Source organism: Paramormyrops kingsleyae, chromosome 24, assembly GCF_048594095.1.
Source record: "Paramormyrops kingsleyae isolate MSU_618 chromosome 24, PKINGS_0.4, whole genome shotgun sequence".
In the NCBI taxonomy this organism is placed as follows: Eukaryota; Metazoa; Chordata; class Actinopteri; order Osteoglossiformes; family Mormyridae; genus Paramormyrops; species Paramormyrops kingsleyae.
The window spans coordinates 17,414,958-17,434,041 of NC_132820.1; the positions used below are offsets into that span (position 1 = coordinate 17,414,958).

The 19,084-nt window shown below is 40.4% G+C and overlaps 1 protein-coding gene across 1 annotated transcript; it reads right to left on the reverse strand.

Moving 5' to 3' along the window:
* Positions 1-1,433: 1,433 nt before the first annotated feature.
* LOC111856892 (uncharacterized) lies at positions 1,434-18,125 on the reverse strand. The gene is made up of 6 exons (XM_072706159.1): positions 17,983-18,125; positions 17,358-17,847; positions 8,803-8,944; positions 8,349-8,740; positions 8,035-8,045; positions 1,434-2,923 (listed from the first exon to the last, which is right to left on the reverse strand). The coding sequence occupies exons 2-6, from the start codon at positions 17,795-17,797 to the stop codon at positions 2,424-2,426; spliced, it is 1,485 nt and encodes a 494-aa protein (XP_072562260.1). The 5' UTR covers positions 17,798-17,847; positions 17,983-18,125; the 3' UTR covers positions 1,434-2,423.
* Between the last annotated feature and the right edge of the window lie 959 nt (positions 18,126-19,084).

The window sequence follows — 19,084 nt, forward strand, 5'->3', positions numbered from 1 at the left end:
CGGGGTTTAATTACAGGTAAGGCAGGCAAAACGCAGACGGACAATACAATGACCGGTCTGGGGAAACAAATTGAAATGCGGACGAAATACAGAGGGCTAATGAAAACAACCTGAAACAGCTGATCACACGGGAATTCCACACAGGGTTAACGAGGGGGTGTGGCACACGGAAGAAGCGGACGATCGGGGCAGGACACATTGTTTTTTTTAACATTACACATTGCTTGGATACGTTTATTTTCTTACTTTACAAATGACTGTTTTCATGAATGTGCTTAGATGTGTTTAGTACAGTATATGCTCTTCTTGTTTTATCCGGTTCATTTTGTGTTTAAATGCTAAAAAAAAAAAATCATATTTAGGTGTAATTTTTTGGGGCCGGGAACCAATTATTTGGTTTTCCATTATTTCTTATGGGGAAAATTCGTTCAGAACTCGAACTTTTTACGATTCGATCCGGAGTTCTGAACGGATTAAATTTGAGTTCTGCGGTACCACTCTATTTGTTACATGAAACCAGTCGGGGTCATTTTGACCCCCAATATAAACCAAATGGTGGCGTTATCAATAATTACACTATATAGTTACATTCTAGACTTATTTCAGCCAAAGACATCTTGGAGCTGTGAGAAATCTCCTTCTCCTTACATATCCCTCCCCCCCACTCTCACACTCTGCAGCATAAATACTGTTATATTTGTGTGTTTTCCACATTCACACCCTGTATTGATCATGCTCTGACTGCTTGGTATTCATTTGCATGGCAAACTATTTTGCAGTCTTGTCTTGAATAATAGGACATAATTTTATATCATAGTTATATAACATTTCATTATGAAGTTATGTATTGTATTTTGCACAGTGATGCAGTGGTCAGCGCTGTCACCTCACAGATCTGGGACCAGGGTTCATGTTCCCCCTGGGTTGTAGTGGGGTTTCCTCTGAGTACTCTGCTTTCCCCCCCAAAGTCCAAAAACATGGTGAAGTTAACTGGAGTTTCCAAACTGTGCATAGATGTGCATGTGTGAGTGAATGTTCTGTGAGCGTGCCCTGCTGTGGGTTGGTGCCCCATCCTGGGTGGTCCTTGCCTTGTGCCCATAGTGGCTGGGACAGGCTCTGAATCCCCCACATCACTGAATAGGACAAGCAGTTGCAGACAATGGATGGATCTCAAGTTGTCAACAGACCACATGTGGAAATCTGTGGCTGCTGCATCTGTGTCTGTCTTCTTTAAAATGCCTGACAGAGAGCCCCCACCCCCCCGATACTCTAAATTAGTACCCATGGCAAATATGAGGGATTTAGCGATTGTTACTTAAGTCTTTGACATTAGTTGGAGTGGCTCCTTTACTCATTTGTACGCGCTCGTAAAAAGAAAAACCTCCACAGTACTCCTTGTAAAAGAAAGATAAAACAAATATTTATTCCAGAGTATCTTCCACAAGAAAAAATGTAAAGCTTGGATATTCTTAATAAAACTCGCCACTACGGCAAGAAAAAACTGTGCGGTTTCCTCACTAAAGCTCCAAAATTGCCAGGCAACATAAAAGCGTGACCCGCTCCCCCGCGTTAAGGTGAAGGATTTCAAACATACCGAGAACATAAATCCAAGTAAAAAGAAACGCATTCATGACCCATAAACATCTATCTATACTTATACAATCTTTACTATTTATAATGTTCCCACCTTTTATACATAATAGAAACAACATTAATACCATACAAAATGCTCCCACAGCAAACATTAACTGATTAAATAGTTCTACTTATTAAAACTGCAGAGGCGGAATTGGGCACTTTTGATTGGGGTTCCCTGGGACCCCAAAACATTTGTGTTTTTAAAAAGCAGTAATCAAAGAAGAAATAGAAAACAATTATGTGACATCACTAGGAGCAAATTGATTGACAGTCATAAACATAATTATTTAAGGAAAAAAATCATCTGTGAGATACAAGAAAAATATACCTCTGGGATGTGCAGGGACCCCTGTCGGTAGGATGAAGGTTAACATCCCTAATTAAAATACAATGCCCCCTCTCTTTTATTATTGGCATCTTTTCATGAAGCCTTTTTGAAAGCATTGAAATGAAACATTTTGTTGGAAATAAATTACCTGCACAAATTTAAACCATTTAACATAAATTGAAATATTGGTCTTTCTCACTAATTTAAGAATCTTTTGGAAAAATGTTATGGTGAAATACTTTCAGTTTTATTAAAATTATGTTATTTGTTCCTCTGATTTCATGATTTTTTAGCAATATATGTGTGTGTGTGTGTGTGTGTGTGTGTGAGAGAGAGAGAGAGAGAGATTAATTTTTAACATGATAGGTAAGAGATTATAAAAAACTATATATAGATTATGAATAGATCTTTTAATTTCTTTCCTTCCTTTTTCCTATTCAGTTTCTCTCTCTATTTTTTATGGATCAAAACACCACCCTGTATAGTGTTCTGAGCGAATTATATCTAAAACTTCGATCCTGCTGGGATCCCAAACACAATCTTCCTCCAAGCCGCTAGGAACCATTCCGCATTTGGGTGGCACCCAGGCTGTGTCATATCCATGCTGATGCCAGGTTTTTTGGAGGGGGTGTCCCTGGTAGTCGATCTTCTTTACTTTTCCTACTTGAACCCTCAGCTTGAGTACAGCTTTCTGCTCATAGAAGGGTAGATTTCTTGGATAAGCTTGGGCCTTCTGAAAGCTCCGACTGACATAGACTCCAGGTCCAAGCATGCCACCACTGGACTGCTGAAATCCGTGCTCCATAATATTTAATGCAGCTGTTAGGGTGGTACCGTGGTACATGATATATGTCCGACTACCTCCCAATATGTCGTCAAGCTCCAAATGGGATTCAAAAAGTGAGCAGAAGTCATCTCCATAGTATAAAAATTGGATCAAGCTTGCCATACTTTCCTCTGCAAACCAGTAAATTTGCTTTAATAAGCAGATGTTTTATGTACAAGCTAGAACAATTTGGTATCAGTTTTATTACTGGACGGAAAACTAAATTTGACAACAGTTAATTCAGATATTAAGTTTAATTTTAAACTTAAATTTTATTATAAAAATTCTATGTTATATTCAAAACGAATGAGAGAGAATGAGACCATAGAGGAGCACACTTACCTCTTGTACTGAAAATCACTTCAGAGTAAAGTCACTTCAGACCAGTGAATCAAGTTTTTGCTGTAGTTTCAGTTTCACTTACACTGAAACATAGACACGTTATATACAGTAGACTCTTTTTGCGTCACAGAAAGAATTTCTGCCTCCTCATTTCTACAAGACTAAAAACACGTAAAACAAGTTTGCATGGCTGATTTCGTAAAGCAGAAGATAGAAAAATAATTTAAGATGAAATTATTGCTTTAATTAAAGGTGAGAATTGATCTCAGTTTTATTTACTATTGACAAGTAAACTACATGGTAGGATTCGGTCCTGTATGCTTTTGCAAAAAGTAAAGAAAGCTTCTGTAATATATATATTGTACATTATGAGTTTCCCTTCCCATGGTTACAGGGATGGAGCAGGAACATGAAGGTCACACAAAAACATAAAATTCTCTATGAGAGAAGGGATAGACATGTAACTTTGCCATTTCAGTTGAGGAAAATGAGTGACATGAGAGAGGATGGGATCAAGGCTGTTTTACTGGGGTTCCAAAAATCACAAAAAAGCATTTACTGACAGCTCATCATCATGTCATCATGGCCTTTCAGAGGATCATAACTATTGTTTGATCCACACCCTCTACCCTATTTGTGTGAGGCAAAAGTGCAGCAATGTCACCTACATAGTCACAATGCCACCTACAAAGAACAGATTCTTGACAATCACTAAAATGACAAAAAAAAAACCCTGTAATCTTTCATTACACGCATTTCTTGATCCCTGTATGGGGAAATTTCTTTATCAAGTAAAAATAAATACAAAAGATGCAAAATACTCTTCAATACTTTTACACTTAATAGTTGGCTTTGAGAACTGAGAATTTGTTTGTGCGTCCTATTTTCAGTGTAATTCCTGGTACCACCCACTCCCCTGTAGACCAATGGTGCTGGATGTATATTTGCATAGCATGACACAGTACTGTTTTTTTTTTCAATCCACCAAGATTGTGATGAATAGGGCAAGAGAACAAAAATGACAGACATTGTTCTTAGTGTTCTAGCCAGTGATTAGGCAAAATGGTTTAGTCATTAGGGTTTAGCTGGAAAAGGCATTGGCTGGGAGGAAAGTGCTATGAAAAACCAGTTACAGTGGTACCTCAAAACTCGTACTTAATCTTTTCAGAACTCCAGGTCGAATCTTAAAACGTTCAAGTTCTGATCGAAATTTCCGCATAAGAAATAATGGAGAATTAATTGGTTCCCGGTCCCAAAAAATTACACCTAAATACGTTTTTTTTTTTAGTATTTAAACACAAAATGAATTGGATAAAACAAGAAGAGCATATACTGCACTAAACACATCTAAGCACATTTATCAAAACAGTAATTTGTAAAGTAAGAAAATAAATGTATCCAAACAATGTGTCCTGCCCCAATCGTCCACTCCTTCCGTGTGCCACGCCCCCTTGTTAACCCCGTGTGGAAACCCCGTGAGATCAGCTGTTTCTGATTGTTTTTATTAGCTCTCTGTATTTCGTCCGCGTTTCAGTTTGTTTCCCCAATGCCCAAATGAGTTCAAATGAGAGTACATTGTGTGCCGCCCATATGGGCTTGTAATCTGGGAAGAGGTGGAGACACATTGTCCTAACACTCTAGGTTGTAAATTGAACACTACAAGAGTTAATAAATATTAACACTGTAAAAACAACACTTACTGCACACTGTACAGTGTTAAAGGTAACACTGAATGGTGTGGACCCATAAAAACACCATTAATTTAACACTGGTACATTTGCTGTGAGGACTGGTTTGAGAAACATTGTGAAAATGATATTTATCCTTTTGTTGTTTTTTTTCCTGAGTCTAACTCAGTGTTGAGAAATGAAAGAAGATTCCTAAAAGCATTGGAAACGCCCACTGACTGGTCTAAATGATGATTAACAGTTTGTCAGGGTCCATAAATACGTCAGACTGAATTCCTAACATTCATAAAATAGTAACAGACCTATATATAGTGAAAAACAATTAGATATACATCAATGCATAGAAAAGTAATTGACTTGTTAGTCTGGAGGCACAAGCCAAATTGACAGATTCTCAGAAGCAGCAGTGTACTGTAGGTGTGATAGTGTATGTCAGGGTCAGGGCCCGTCCTACGCTGCCCTTTGTGTCTCCTCCTGTTTGGGCAGCAGGTGTGGCCTCCTATCATTTGTAAATACATGTGAGCTAACTGGGGTGAGTTAGTTGGTTCTTTATTTTTCATACTGTGACAATACGAATAACAACCATAGAATCCCAAAGCTTTTTTTTTTCAATGAGTGGTGTTAAGATTTCTCTGAACTGTTTTGGACAACTGATGCAACTGATATGTTTTAACTGCATCTGGGGTTTTATACTGTTGCCCTGTTTAACAGCATCGCAGTAGCTTTGAATAAAGAGAAGAAAACCATCTTTTAAATTAAAAGCAGTATCATGTCATGCTGTGCAGATATACTTCACTTCTCTTTGTGTGGGCCTTCCTTCAGTCATCCTGCAGTGTCAGTGGGCATGCCAGGTCACTGCGGCGGGAGGCAATCTGTCCTGCCGATTGATGGGGCTCTTTAGCCCTGGACCTGCTTGCCTCGGTGTGGGGGCTCGCTACCTGTTCCCTCCCTGCGGGCTTCCTTGTACAACCTTGAGGTTGGCACTCCCTTTGTTCCTCGCAGGCTTTCTCTCGGGTTGTTTCGGGACGCGTGGCTGTGAGCCCTTATGCCGTGGGGGTGGTGGGGTGGCCTCGGTTGCCTGGTTCCCCCTGCCTTCGCCTTGGGCCTGGGGGTGGGTGGTTTGGGGGTGCGTGCCCCCCGACGGCATCAACTACCAGCACATCCAATGACAAATCAGTTCACACCTACACTTGCACATACAAGGTTGAGCGATCAATATCATTATTATTATTACTTTTAAGAGTAACTTATAGATATAGCAATTGAAATATATGTGTATGTGTGTATGCTACATATATAATACCTATTTGTAACATTATTATTATTGTTGTTGTTGATATTATTGTTATTTTTTGTTGTTGTCATCATTACCCTTTTATTAATGTTTTATTGTTTGATGTCCTTTTAAGGTGTGTTATGTGAGTTATGATCGTTTGTATTCTGCATTCCCCTACACTTTATTATTATAATTTTTTTCTCTCCCCTTGGTGATTAATGTCTGTTATTGTTATGATTGTTCTTCCTGTGTCCTCCCCCCCCCGTTTGTTTGTTTTATTTATTTATTTATTTATTTATTTATTTGTATAATCACGGTACTAGGGCGGGTGAGTTTGGAGTGGCCACACTGAATTTCTTTACACTGTAACTTTAATAAATCAATAAAGTAAATAAAAACAACCAAAAATATAAATTACATTTAAGTAGATTGAACATGGGTGAATTAATTAAAAACAATGAATTAAACTCTACTAAAATGAGTTTAGTTTATGTAACATAAAATTGACTGAACTTACAATTTAAATCTGTTCTTAGATACATTTTTTTCATGTAACCACTTGTCTTAGTAAAATTAATTACATCCAACAATGCAATTTTTAGTGTAGCTAAGATAAATTTATCCAAAAAAGTGAGTACAGATATGTTGCCTCAATTAATTTGAGCTAATCCTATGACTGAAAGTATGTAGACTTTAGCTTAATTTATTTATTGCATTTTATTTACTAAAATTCGGTATACTTTACTAAAAAAAAAAAATTGTAACCTCATTTTATTTGAATATTTTTTTTTGTGTATATTAGTGATGGACAAAATGACACTTCATGAACCATTTGCTATATTTGTATTTGACCCGACCTAGATGGTGGTTTCTGTTGAAAAAAGAGCATAAAAATGCCCCAAAGTGAACCAAGATCGTCATCTAGCAAGGAGAGAAAATACAGCAAATTGTTCGGTCATTTTGACCATAACTAGTGTATATAGCACATTATATTTGACCTGAAAGGAAACTATAGCATTTTTTTCATGACTTTTTTAAGTTTACCCTTCTTCCATTTCAGACTAATTTAGTAGAGTGAGTCATTGACTGTTATCTCAGTAAAATGTATATTGTCATGGATCACAGGCACGGAGCACGGAAAGAGGAGCAGGAGTCCAGGGAGTTAGGGAAACGTGGGATTTATTAGGGGAGAACACATTCAGGAACATGGAGCAACATGTAGGACTAACGTCAATGACCAGACAAGGGAAACGCTGACACACAATTAAATACTCCAAACTAATTAACACAACTAGAAACAGCTGATAAAAAGAGGATTCCACACGAGCTAAATGAGGAGGCGTGGCACAGGAGGATCAGAACAGTCAGGGCACAACAGATATAGGGTAATTATATCTAAATGGTTCAATCCTCATTGCCTTGTTGTAGCACAAGTATGTTCATTTTTGTTTAGCCGTTATTATTTTTGTTGCTAATGGGCAGCACTGACCTCTTGTTCTATTAGCTTCCTTTCCTGATGCTGATTGTAAAATGTTTAATATGCTATTTTAATCTTTTGTTAGATTTTCTCAAGGTCTCAAACTGATCAAGGCAGGTCAAGATGATGGAAGACTGCCTTGCTCAAAGGTCATGTACATTAAGTAAAATGAGCCACGTTTTCAGAAATGTTTCTAAAACAGCACTCAAAAGACTCAAGATGAGGGCTGGACAGCTTCTTGGCAGAAGAACAGAGTTTGTCCTTGTAGATGAAAGCAACTGTCATGTGTCACGGGGCACAGACCAGGGAAACAGGAACAGGGCTAGAGGAGTTGGGTAAATATGGGGTTAAATAAAGGATAATATAGGCAGGCACATAGAACCACAGCACAACGTCAATGACCGGACTGGGGAAACATACTTTAACGCGGACCCCCCCCCCCCCCCCAAAGGCATGCACTCTGAGCGCACCTAAAACGGACAGAGGGGACGAGACCGGGGACATCACAGGACCTGGGGAAGCAAAAGCAAGAGACATTAACGAAGCATGGGGAACAACATGGACACAAAAAACAGGCACAAGAACAACTCGGACAACAAGTGACAAATTACAGGAAATGCAAATAGACACAGGGGAACCAAGGACAGAAACACAGGACCCAGGGACACTAAAGGCAATGACATAGGGGAAGCACCAACAGGAGGAGCAAAGGGACTGGGAGGGAACAAAGGTAGAGCAAATGGACGAGGGGGGAACACAGGGAGACCACCCACAGGGGGAACCACACTAGGGGGCAAGAAGGTAAAGGAGCGGGGGAAACCAGGGAGCTGAAGGTAACTCCGGTGGGCAGAAGGTGGGAGCCACAGGCAACCATGAGGCCAGAGCTGGAGGGACCCTCAGCGACCTCGAGGCAGAAGCCGGAGGGAACACCGAAGGGGCCGAGGAGGAAGACGGAGGGACTGCTGGAGGAGGCGAGGAGGGAGGTGAAGGGGACACAGGAGGAATTGAGGAGGGAGCAGAAGCCACGGCAGGCGAAGGTGTAGCCACAGCCAGCGAAGGTGCAGGTGACCAACAAGTCGGAGCAGGAGGAACCACAGGCGACCAACGAGACACCACAGGGGGAACCGCAGGTGACCGTCGAGCAGGAGCCAAGGGTACCACCTAGCTGAAGCAATGGGGACAGAAAGCGAGCCAGGGGGCAGGGCAGGTGGGACCCAACCCTGGTACAGGTGTCTTCTCCCTCTCCGGGAGATTGAGAGACAGGGACCTGGCCGGGATCTGCCATGCTGGGGTGGTGATCGGGGTGACCCTTCGAAGGGGTCCATTAGGGGAAGTGATCAGGGTGAGTCCCGGGCAGTGTGTGTTGCAGCTAGCAGTACAGTACATAGGCATAGAGTTTAAGCAACACAATTTATTTGGATCAATTAAGTCTATAGGTTTTGAGAAATTTAAGGTTAAGAATTAAGAATACGTTTAAAGCACGATCACTATTGAACTATCAGAAACACCACATCTGCCCTGTTAATTGCACATGATCACACAGTGAGGTTTCAGTAGTTAAAGTTGTTTTCCAGATTTTGCATTGTACAGTTATGCATTTCATGTGAACTCCATAGGATACTTTACCACTTTGCATAACATTGCGAGAATTCTCGTCGGAATGAAAAGCGGTTTCGCGAATGCGTTGCAAATCAGCTGCTGTAAGCATGTCAGCGTCTGATGAAATTACCATAGTAAATGCACCAGACACTTTTAAATCTTTTGTGTGGCAGTATTTTGGGTACCCGGTGGAAAATATGACGGTGACAAACAAAACACGAATCATCTGTAAGCATTGTAGGAAAATGATGCTGTACACGTCGGCTAACGCTACTACTACGCAAAGCCATTTGCAGCACCATCATAGCTCTTTCTTTAAATTCACTGCACTGGTGAAGAAAACATAAAAAAAATTTAAAAGTTTTATGTTTGTTATTGGGTGCGTTCGACTTCATGCAGCTGGTTTAAAGCAATGCATCATGGTTAGATTTTTATTGTCCGCTGCAAAACGTCACCACGCATCACCATGTCACATGGTACAAAAACCTCACAAGAGCAAAACGACTTAAGACAGATCGTGCAGCACTTCTCAGCCGGCTGCACAAACTGTAACCGCCTCCATAACGACACAACTTTGCTCATATTGGCCCAAGTTTCGGACATTCTAAAACGCTTAATGTGGTTTAATGTACCAAAATAGCGACCAATAATCACCAAATTTCTCACAAACATATCTGGTCATAAAGACTTTCACCTGACAAAAAATCAAAACCTAAATGCCAGGACTGTTGACTTTATGTTACGTTAAGCGTTTTCCCCTCCATTGACGCCCATTATAAAGAAAAGGCTTAATAATAGTTTTTTTTTATTATTATTTGCAGATGCCGTCTTCTGAATACAGGAACCTCTATGTAGGAAACCCCCTGGACTTGTGCCAAGCTCCAGTTGGTACCCCAATTGATGTCCATCCAATCTCTGTCCTCAATTAGTTATTGTTTGATTGCATAGGAGATAGCTAATGTAACCGACAGCCCCTGGAAACTAACGCGTTGAATAAGCAGTTTTTTAGTCGGAAGAAGGGGCGAACGTTGTTGGACTACATAAGATTTAGGATTTAAGAAGTGCGTTCTTAGGTAGGTAAGATTCTAAAATTCTCTGACTGTGAAATTATTTCGGATATAGGCCTACCGTTTGTGATTTGTTTTTAATTGCACTTTATGTGGAATACTGTTTCCCAAGTAGTCAGTTAATTCGTCAATTCGTGCACTATGAAAAACAAAAGGTTAAGGCAACTTAAAATTCAAGGCAACTTATTGCACTAGATTTTGGAGTCAACTCAAACTTTTAAGTTTTGAAGAAAACCACTTATTGTTATGCTGAGTAATTATTTTTTGTTCAGATCATTTATCTTGCATCTCCATAGTTGTACATACTAAGAACTGCTAACAACAAAAGTTGTTCAAACCTATTGACTTTAATTAAGATTTATCTTTCATATGTGTAAAGACTTTAAAATTTCAGTTTAGCATGCTAAGGCTTCACCCATTGCAGTGCCCAGGGGTACAAAAACAGTGCCCAAGTGCTGGTTGGGCTTGAACAGTCAATCTTTGGGTCAGAGGCTCAGAGGTTTAACCCACTGAGCTACATGCTGCCACTTGTGGACTATGACACTGCAGGAACTTATTCAGCTTATGTTCCATACACCTGAGCATGTGGTTGTGTGAGCTAAGCCTCTCTACTCATGGTTCAAAGGTCACCAGTTCAAGCCCAGTGTCAGCACATGTGGGGGCCCTTGAGCAAGGCCTGTGACCCCCAGCTCTCTATACAGGTAGGTGGCACAACTGGTACTGTAGCTACACTTCACAGTCAAGGTTGTTTTCATTCCCCACTGGGATCCTCAAAATCTGTCTGCTATTATTCATTACTATCATGTTCTAAATAAACATGCTAATTGACTGTTTTGTTATCTTCATTTATAAATATTAGATGGCAAATATTTTGTGGTTTTGAAGTCTTAGCATGTTTAACTCAAATTTTAAAGTTTTCACCCATATGAAAGATAAATCATCTGAACGAAAGAGAATAAGTTGGCATAATTTTTGTTGTTTGTAACTCCTAGTATATAAAACTAATATTCATAATTTTTCATAGAAATGAAAGATTGCCAGTCAATATGCCACATTCACTGATTCAGCTAGAACACATTAAACATTTGTGGTAGTCGGTACAAGTAACGACTAAACGGTCAGTTGTCTTTATACACTTAAGGTGAAACCACCGCCTATACTAATGACACACAATACGTACTGATCCCTGTACTCTGGGTCACCCTTACATTTTGACGAGTAGCCCAGGGTCCAGTTCTTAGTGTTTGTGTGGTTTAGCTTTCGCCTTTGCAAGGTGGAGTTGCACTCTGTTTCTCTTATAGGTACAGCCTTCATCTCTGCATCATATGACAGCACCTTTCTCCTGTGGCATAAAAGCTTCTTTTGTGAGAGGCCTGATCGTCTGGTTTCTACTGGCTTGCCGTCTTCAACTAGGCAGTGAATCCACAATCTTTATGGCTGTCAACTGACCCTATTGGTCAGTTGGTGATGACTGAGCAGGCATACACAATGGCAAAAACGCTGCAGTCATAACCATTGGCTTGTTGTGGGACATTTATGACATCTGTGACTGTCCAGTCAGATGCCCGAAAATTTTCTCCAGCTGCCATGTAAATGCACGCCACAACTTTTGTGGTTCTTGCCATTTCAGAACTGTGGATTGAATTGAATATGCAAATTTCCTGTTCTGTGAAATCTGCTGCAACAAGAAGCCAGTGGGAACCAGGATCTTGCACATCAGTATTGAAGGGCATCAGGACTGTATCTAAATTTAAGGCTCTCTGAGCAGCACAAAATTGTAAAATTGGGCCAAAGCTTGAAAGTGCAGCCATCTGATAAAGGTGGGCATACACAGAACAGAGTCCAACACCTGAGCTTGACCTATGTACCCTGTGATGGCCCACTCAATAGTTTCCCCATTGAACCAGGTCTTTGGAGCCAGACACTGGCTTCTGGGAGCTACTGTTGAAAGGTTCGGCTCATTCATTTTCATGTGTAGCCAAGGAGCAAATATATCTTTCTGTTTGTGTTTTTTCCAGATCTGGTTCTGCCTCTGGGATTCTCGCCATATCAGAGCACCCCGTATGACAAATGCTGCCGTCTCCCTCAGAATTTGATTTGTGCACAGCCATATCACAATTATCAGTGTTGTCCTGTCTTATAGTGACATCAGGGAGAACTTGGGACATATCATGCAACAGGGAGCCATGCATTTTTGAAAGTAATGAATCTGGGGCCAGATTCACTGAGTAATCATAATCTTTTGTTCATGGTTTTTTTCTTCCGGATTTGCTCTCGCTTCCTCTACCCCTTTTCCGCATCACTGAAAGGTTGTACGTCTGTTTTGTGGAGAAACATAGCCCAGTAAGAAAGGCTGACCTCCATGCTCTGAACGTCCAAGGGCGGTTGTCGAACTGGACAAGACTTGTATTTACAAGTTCACGGCGTGCCGGGTATTTAGCAAAGTCCAACATACCTGTAAGTTCTAGATGCTGAAGTGGAGTTGAGTGTACTCTCACCTGGGGGCACTCTCTCTGCCAAGAGTGATACAAATGAGGACTAGGTGATTCTGTCTTTCTTTCACCTTGCTGTGTTGCATGCCGCTAGCATATTTTATCAGGGGAAGTATACTGCCTGTGATCGGTAATGATGAAGCCATCAGCTGTGTGGCGAGGGTCTGCGACTGGGGGGTATGTCACATTGTTATTCGTATCCTGCTTGTCTGTTTCCAGCCGATCGTTAAGTTCTTCCACACCTAGTGCCCTGACATAATCTCTCGTGCGTGCTGTGGCTGCCGCTATGCTGGCTGATGACGCAGACTTAGATGATGATCACGATGACCTCGAACGTCTCAAGCCTGACACCGAAGCTTAGTCTATCGTGATCAAATTCCCCGGAGCATTGGTACTGGGGCCTGCTTTCTTCTGCAGGGGCCATTGGCTTATCGTCTTGGTGCATGATGCCGTAAATCCATATGCACCTTCTACCACAAAGCTTGTTTTGCCTGTAAGACGATCGTCTTTTCACTGTGCTGTTCTCACGGTGTGTACCAACACCAGTTTAACAGCCAGCTAAACTCCTTCCATTAAATGCAGAAGTGACAAGCTGGAGACACGCGGTCAGTATACCCTTCACTTCCTTATTGGGTGAACGTAGGTCGTAGACGTAGAAAAGGGCGTACACAATTCACAGAGGCGGCATCACCTGAAGTGACTAGAAGTGTCTAACCGCTTTCAGGTGCTTCCAGCTTTAGAGCCGGAAGAGACTGGGGAGGCAGGTGGGCCCTTGGGCACCAAGGAGCCGCCTACCCCCAGGAGGAGGGAGGTTGTATTGGGGAGGCGTATGTGTAAAGTAGTTGAGGAATGTTTAAACTAGGGACTGGGGGGGGCAGGGAGGTTAGTTACGAATTTATGTGGGGAGAGACGGAAAGCCCAAATAAATATTAAAAGTGGGCACTGTAAAAGGCCTACCATTTGTGGTCTGTATTTAAATGCTAGGAGTATTAGAAACAAAATTAATTATTTAGAGGCTTTAATTTCATCGGACACTTACAACATTATAGGAATAACTGAAACATGGATGAGTGACAATGATGGTGAAGAATATAATATGGATGGTTATACCTTGTTCCGTAGAGACCAGATAGGTAAGAAGGGAGGTGGTGTTGCAGTATACGAAAAAGAAAACTTGCAGGCAAGGGAGCTCACTGATAAAAATAAAAGTACAGAAGCTGTATGGATAAAACTCAATGCTAAAGACTCAAATGACCTAATTGTCTGTGTTTGTTATAGAGCACCTAATGTAGCTGTAGAGGAAAGCAGAATGTTATATGATGATATCAGGATTATGAGTAATAAAAATGATGTGGTGGTTATGGGTGATTTTAATTTACCTGGGATACAGTGGGACACAGTCTCTGGCTCTTCTGTAAATTAACTTGAGATGGTGGAATTAGTACAGGATTGTTTTTTTACTCAGTTTGTTAATACTCCTACCAGGGGAGAAGCCCTTCTTGATCTCGTTTTCTGTAATAACCAGGATAGGATTGGAAAATTAGAGGTTTTAGAACCATTGGATGGTAGTGATCATAACTTGGTTAAATTCGAGGTTAATTTTAGTGTCAGAAGAGCAAAGTCGAAATTAAAAGTACACAATGTTAGGAAGGCTAACTTTAATGGTATGAGACGGAAGCTATAAACTGTAAACTGGACGGAGTTAAATAGCAAAACAGTTGAAAAGGCATGAGAATTTTTTAAAAGCACATTGTTGTAAGTGCAAGATGACTTTATACCTGTTTCCAGCAAAACTAAATCTAGGAAACGACAACCAAGGTGGTTTACTAAGGAAATTAAGAATAAAGTCAGGAGGAAAAGGGCTCTGTTCCACAATTGGAAAATATCTAATGATTTCAAAATTAAGCAGGAGTATCTAAGTCTACAGGTAGAGTTAAAAAATAACATTAGACTATCCAAGAGGCATGTAGAAAGAAAAAATGCATTGGAGGCTAAGGATGACAATAAAGGTTTCTTCCAATAGTTTAACTCCAAAAGAGCTCTAAAAGCTGAAATCACTCATTTGCAGGATAGTAAGGGCCTTATAATTGAAAATAAAATTGATATTGTAAATGAGTTTAATGATTATTTTTCACAGGTGTTCACAGTAGAGAACACAAGTAACTTACCACCAATTAGTACGAATACAGCGTCGTCTATGACCAATATGTGTATTAACTATGGCTGATGTGGTACTAAGCCTAGCTAAACTCAAAATAAATAAATCTCAGGGCCCTGATGGCATCTTACCTATAGTTTTAAAAGAGATGAGGGATATTATTAGCCAACCTTTAACTTTAATAGTCCAGAAATCGTTATCTGCAGGTGTGGTACCTTCAGATTGGAAGCATGCTAATATAACACGCATATTCAAAACAGGGGATAGAAGTAATCCAGCAAATTATAGGCCAATCAGTTTAACTAGCATTACTGGAAAAATAATGGAAGCTATAATCCAAGTGAAAATGGTAGATTACCTGGATACAAATAACATAATGAGGGATAGCCAACATGGATTTACTGTAGGAGAGGTAGATCCTGTTTAATGAATCTACTTGAGTTCTTTGAGGAAGCTACAAGTGAAATTGATCAGAAAAAGGCCTATGATGTGATCTACTTAGATTTCCAGAAGGCCTTTGATGTTGTCCCCCACTAACGGCTCTTGCTAAAACTCTAAGCTGCAGGGATTTTAGGAGCTGTGGCAGCTTGGATTGAAAACTGGTTAACTGACAGGAAGCAGCGAGTAGTTATTAGAGGTACAATGTCACAGTGGGCCTGCGTTCATTGTGGGGTACTGCAGGGTTCAATTTTAGGACCACTATTGTTCCTAATTTACATTAATGAACACCAATACATACAGTAAACTGGTTAAATTTGCAGACGACACCAAGTTGGGTGGTTTAGCAGATACTGATCTAGCAGCAGAGAGGCTACAACGGGATCTGGATTTAATTAGCGACTGGGCTGATACTTGGCAGATGAAATTTAACACAGATAAATGTAAGGTAATCCATGCAGGGAGCAGAAATATAAAGTACAGATATTTTATGGGTTCCACTGAAATAAAGGTAGCTGATTACGAGAAAGATCTCAGTGTGTATGTTGATGCTTCCATGTCCCACTCTCGGCAGTGTGGGGAAGCAATAAAAAAGGCCAATAGAATGTTGGGTTATATCTCTAGGTGTGTGGAGTTTAAGTCAAGGGAGGTGATGTTACATTTATGTAATTCCTTGGTAAGACCTCACCTAGAATATTGTGTGCAGGTTTGGTCACCATACCTTAAGAAGGACATTGCTGCCTTAGAAAAGGTGCAATGGAGGGCTACTAGAATGATTTCTGGTCTTAGAGGAATGTCTTATGAGGAGAGGTTAGCTGAGCTGAATCTGTTTAGCCTTGAGAAAAGGAAACTAAGGGGGGACATGATCCAGGTCTATAAGATTCTAACGGGTCTGGATGCTGTTCATTTGAATGGCTATTTCAATATTAGCTTAAATACTAGAACTCGTGGCCATAAGTGGAAATTCGCGGGAGAACATTTTAAAACAAATTTGAGGAAGCACTTCTTTACACAGAGTATGGAATAGTCTTCCTGCTAGTGTAGCGGAAGCTAAAACCCTGGGTTCCTTTAAATCAGAGCTAGATAAGATTTTAACAACTCTGAGCTATTAGTTAAGTTCTCCCCAAACGAGCTTGATGGGCCGAATGGCCCCCTCTCGTTTGTAAATTTCTTATGTTCTTATTCAAACAAATCTCCCGAACATCCAGTGGGAATAGCACCACTAGGGGGAGCTGAATACAAACAAACGCTCATATGGATAAGCAGCATAGCATGACAATGGTAAAGTGGCCTTCGTGTTTGAATGCAGCAAACAGGAGTTGCTCATCTTCCAGGTTGTCAGTGGTGAAACAGAAACCCAGATATCTGTCCAGCATCGAATGAGGCTGTCAGGATTTTATTGTTATGTTGAAACAGAACAACAAGTCCGACAGTGACTGAAGTTTTATTGAAACAGAAACTGAATATACAAATTAAGCAATATAAAACAATAAGGTGCAGCACTAAAGACTAAAGCCATTTTCAAGTAAACTAATTTTGATAAGTGCCATAATGAATATCCTTTATCTGAGATGCAGATACATTAGATAATATACCATCTAATGTACCCACATCATGGCTGTACATGGCAGTGGGGGAGAGATTGCTTCAGGTTTACATCTGGAGTTTCACTGGGGTATGCAAAAACAAGTTGTTCATATTCTGTTTTTTATTATTGTTTTCCTGCATTTATCCATATATTCCATTTTCATTCATCCATCCATTTAATACAATAAAACTGGATGCTGTGATACTTGTATGGATTTTTCCTGATTAATCGAAGTTCAACAGCATCTTGCTAAAGAAGCCAACCTCCATAGAAGATTATTTTATTTAATCAAAATAAACATGTATGTACTGAGTTTTAAAAGAAAAATGCATTCCTTAAACTGTTAAAAAGGAGGTGACAGAAAATAAAGATGAGTAATGAAATTAGATTAACAATTCCAAAATGACATTTATGTTCCACAAGAGAAGATTATAAAGAACTATAATGGGATTATAGATAAAACTTCGATCCTGCTGGGATCCCAAACACAATCTTCCTCAAAGCCGCTAGGAACCATTCCGCAGTTGGGTGGCACCCAGGCTGTGTCATATCCATGCTGATGCCAGGTGTTTTGGAGGGGGTGTCCCTGCCGGTCGATCTTCTTTACTTTTCCTACTCTAACCCTCAGCTTGAGTACAGCTCGCCGCTCGTTGAAGGGTAGAATTTTTGGGTAGACTCTGGCCTTCTGAAAGCTTCGACTGACATAGACTCCAGGTCCAAGCATGCCATCGCTGGACCGCTGAAATCCGTGATTTTTAATATGATATGCAGCTGTTAGGGTGGTACCATGGTACATGATGTACCTCCTCCTCCCTCTCCTTACGTCATGCTCTAATTGAGATTCAAATGGTGCGCCAAAGTCATCACAAAAGTTTGCCATACTTTCTTCTGCCAACTTGTCACTTTACTGGATTAATAAACAGATGTTTTCTGTACCAGACAAACAAAACAGTTACAATTAACAGTGCATGCATATGACATGATAATAAATATAATTATATGCTCACTTTATGGTGTATTATAATCAAAATAAGAGAGAATTAGATTATGGGGTTTCACACTTACCTCTTGGACTGAAAATCCACTTAAGCCAGTTCCTTCAGACCGATGAATGAAGTGTTCCTTGTACTTTCATTTTCATTTTCATTGAAAGATAAATGTAGATACACTGGATTTGTCACGCCCATATTGTGTCAAAGTAAAGAATTCCCTCCTCCTCAACACAAACCAATACATTAAAAAGACATAAAACCAGTTTGCCTCCATAACATGCCTTACATTTTTATGTTCATTATTCTGAAGCAAGCTAGAAACTAGGATTTGATTTTGTGCATTCTTGCAAAAAGTAAGGCATACATACATAATGTAAATCATTAAAATATTCAAAGTAAATTTGGCATGGAGTTTCGCTTTCCATGTTACAGGAAACATGAGTCACAGAAAAGAAAAAGATTAAAATAAAACTACATGAAGGGGGGGGGGCAGTGATTAGCACTGTTGCCTCATACCTCTGGGACCAGGTTTTGAGTCTCTGCCAGGATTCCATGTGTGTGGAGTTTCTGTGTTGTTCTGGGGTTTCCTCCAGGTACTCCAGTTCCCCCCCAGTCCAAAAACATGCTGAGACTAACTGAACTTACCAAATTGCCCATAGGTGGGAGTGTGACCTGCACTGGTTGGCCCCCATCCTGGGTTGTTCCCTGCCTTGCACCTGTGGCCTCCACAATAGGCTCCGGACCCCCTGCAACCCTGAATAGGGCAAGCAGTTTCCGCAGATGGATGGACAGATAACCATAAGAGAGAACAGCGTCAAGGCTGGTTTACTGCAGTCACAAACAGGCACAGAACGCATCACATCTGTCTTCAGTATTTTGCAGGATCATCCTTCTTATGGTTCTTTGGTACAAACCCTCAATCCTGTTGGTGTGAAGTGACACAATGCCACCCACCCAAGAGCTATGGTACATACTGTACATGTTCTTGACAATCATTAAAATTACTCAAACAATTCCATCTGAATTTATTTAGTAGACACTTTTATCCAAATTGAGATGCATATTTAACAAAACAGGGTCAGACATTCCCTGGAGCGATTAGGAGGTTAAGTGTATTTCCCAGAAGCCCAACAGGGATAGATTTGAACCAGTGATTTTCCACACAGACACATCAC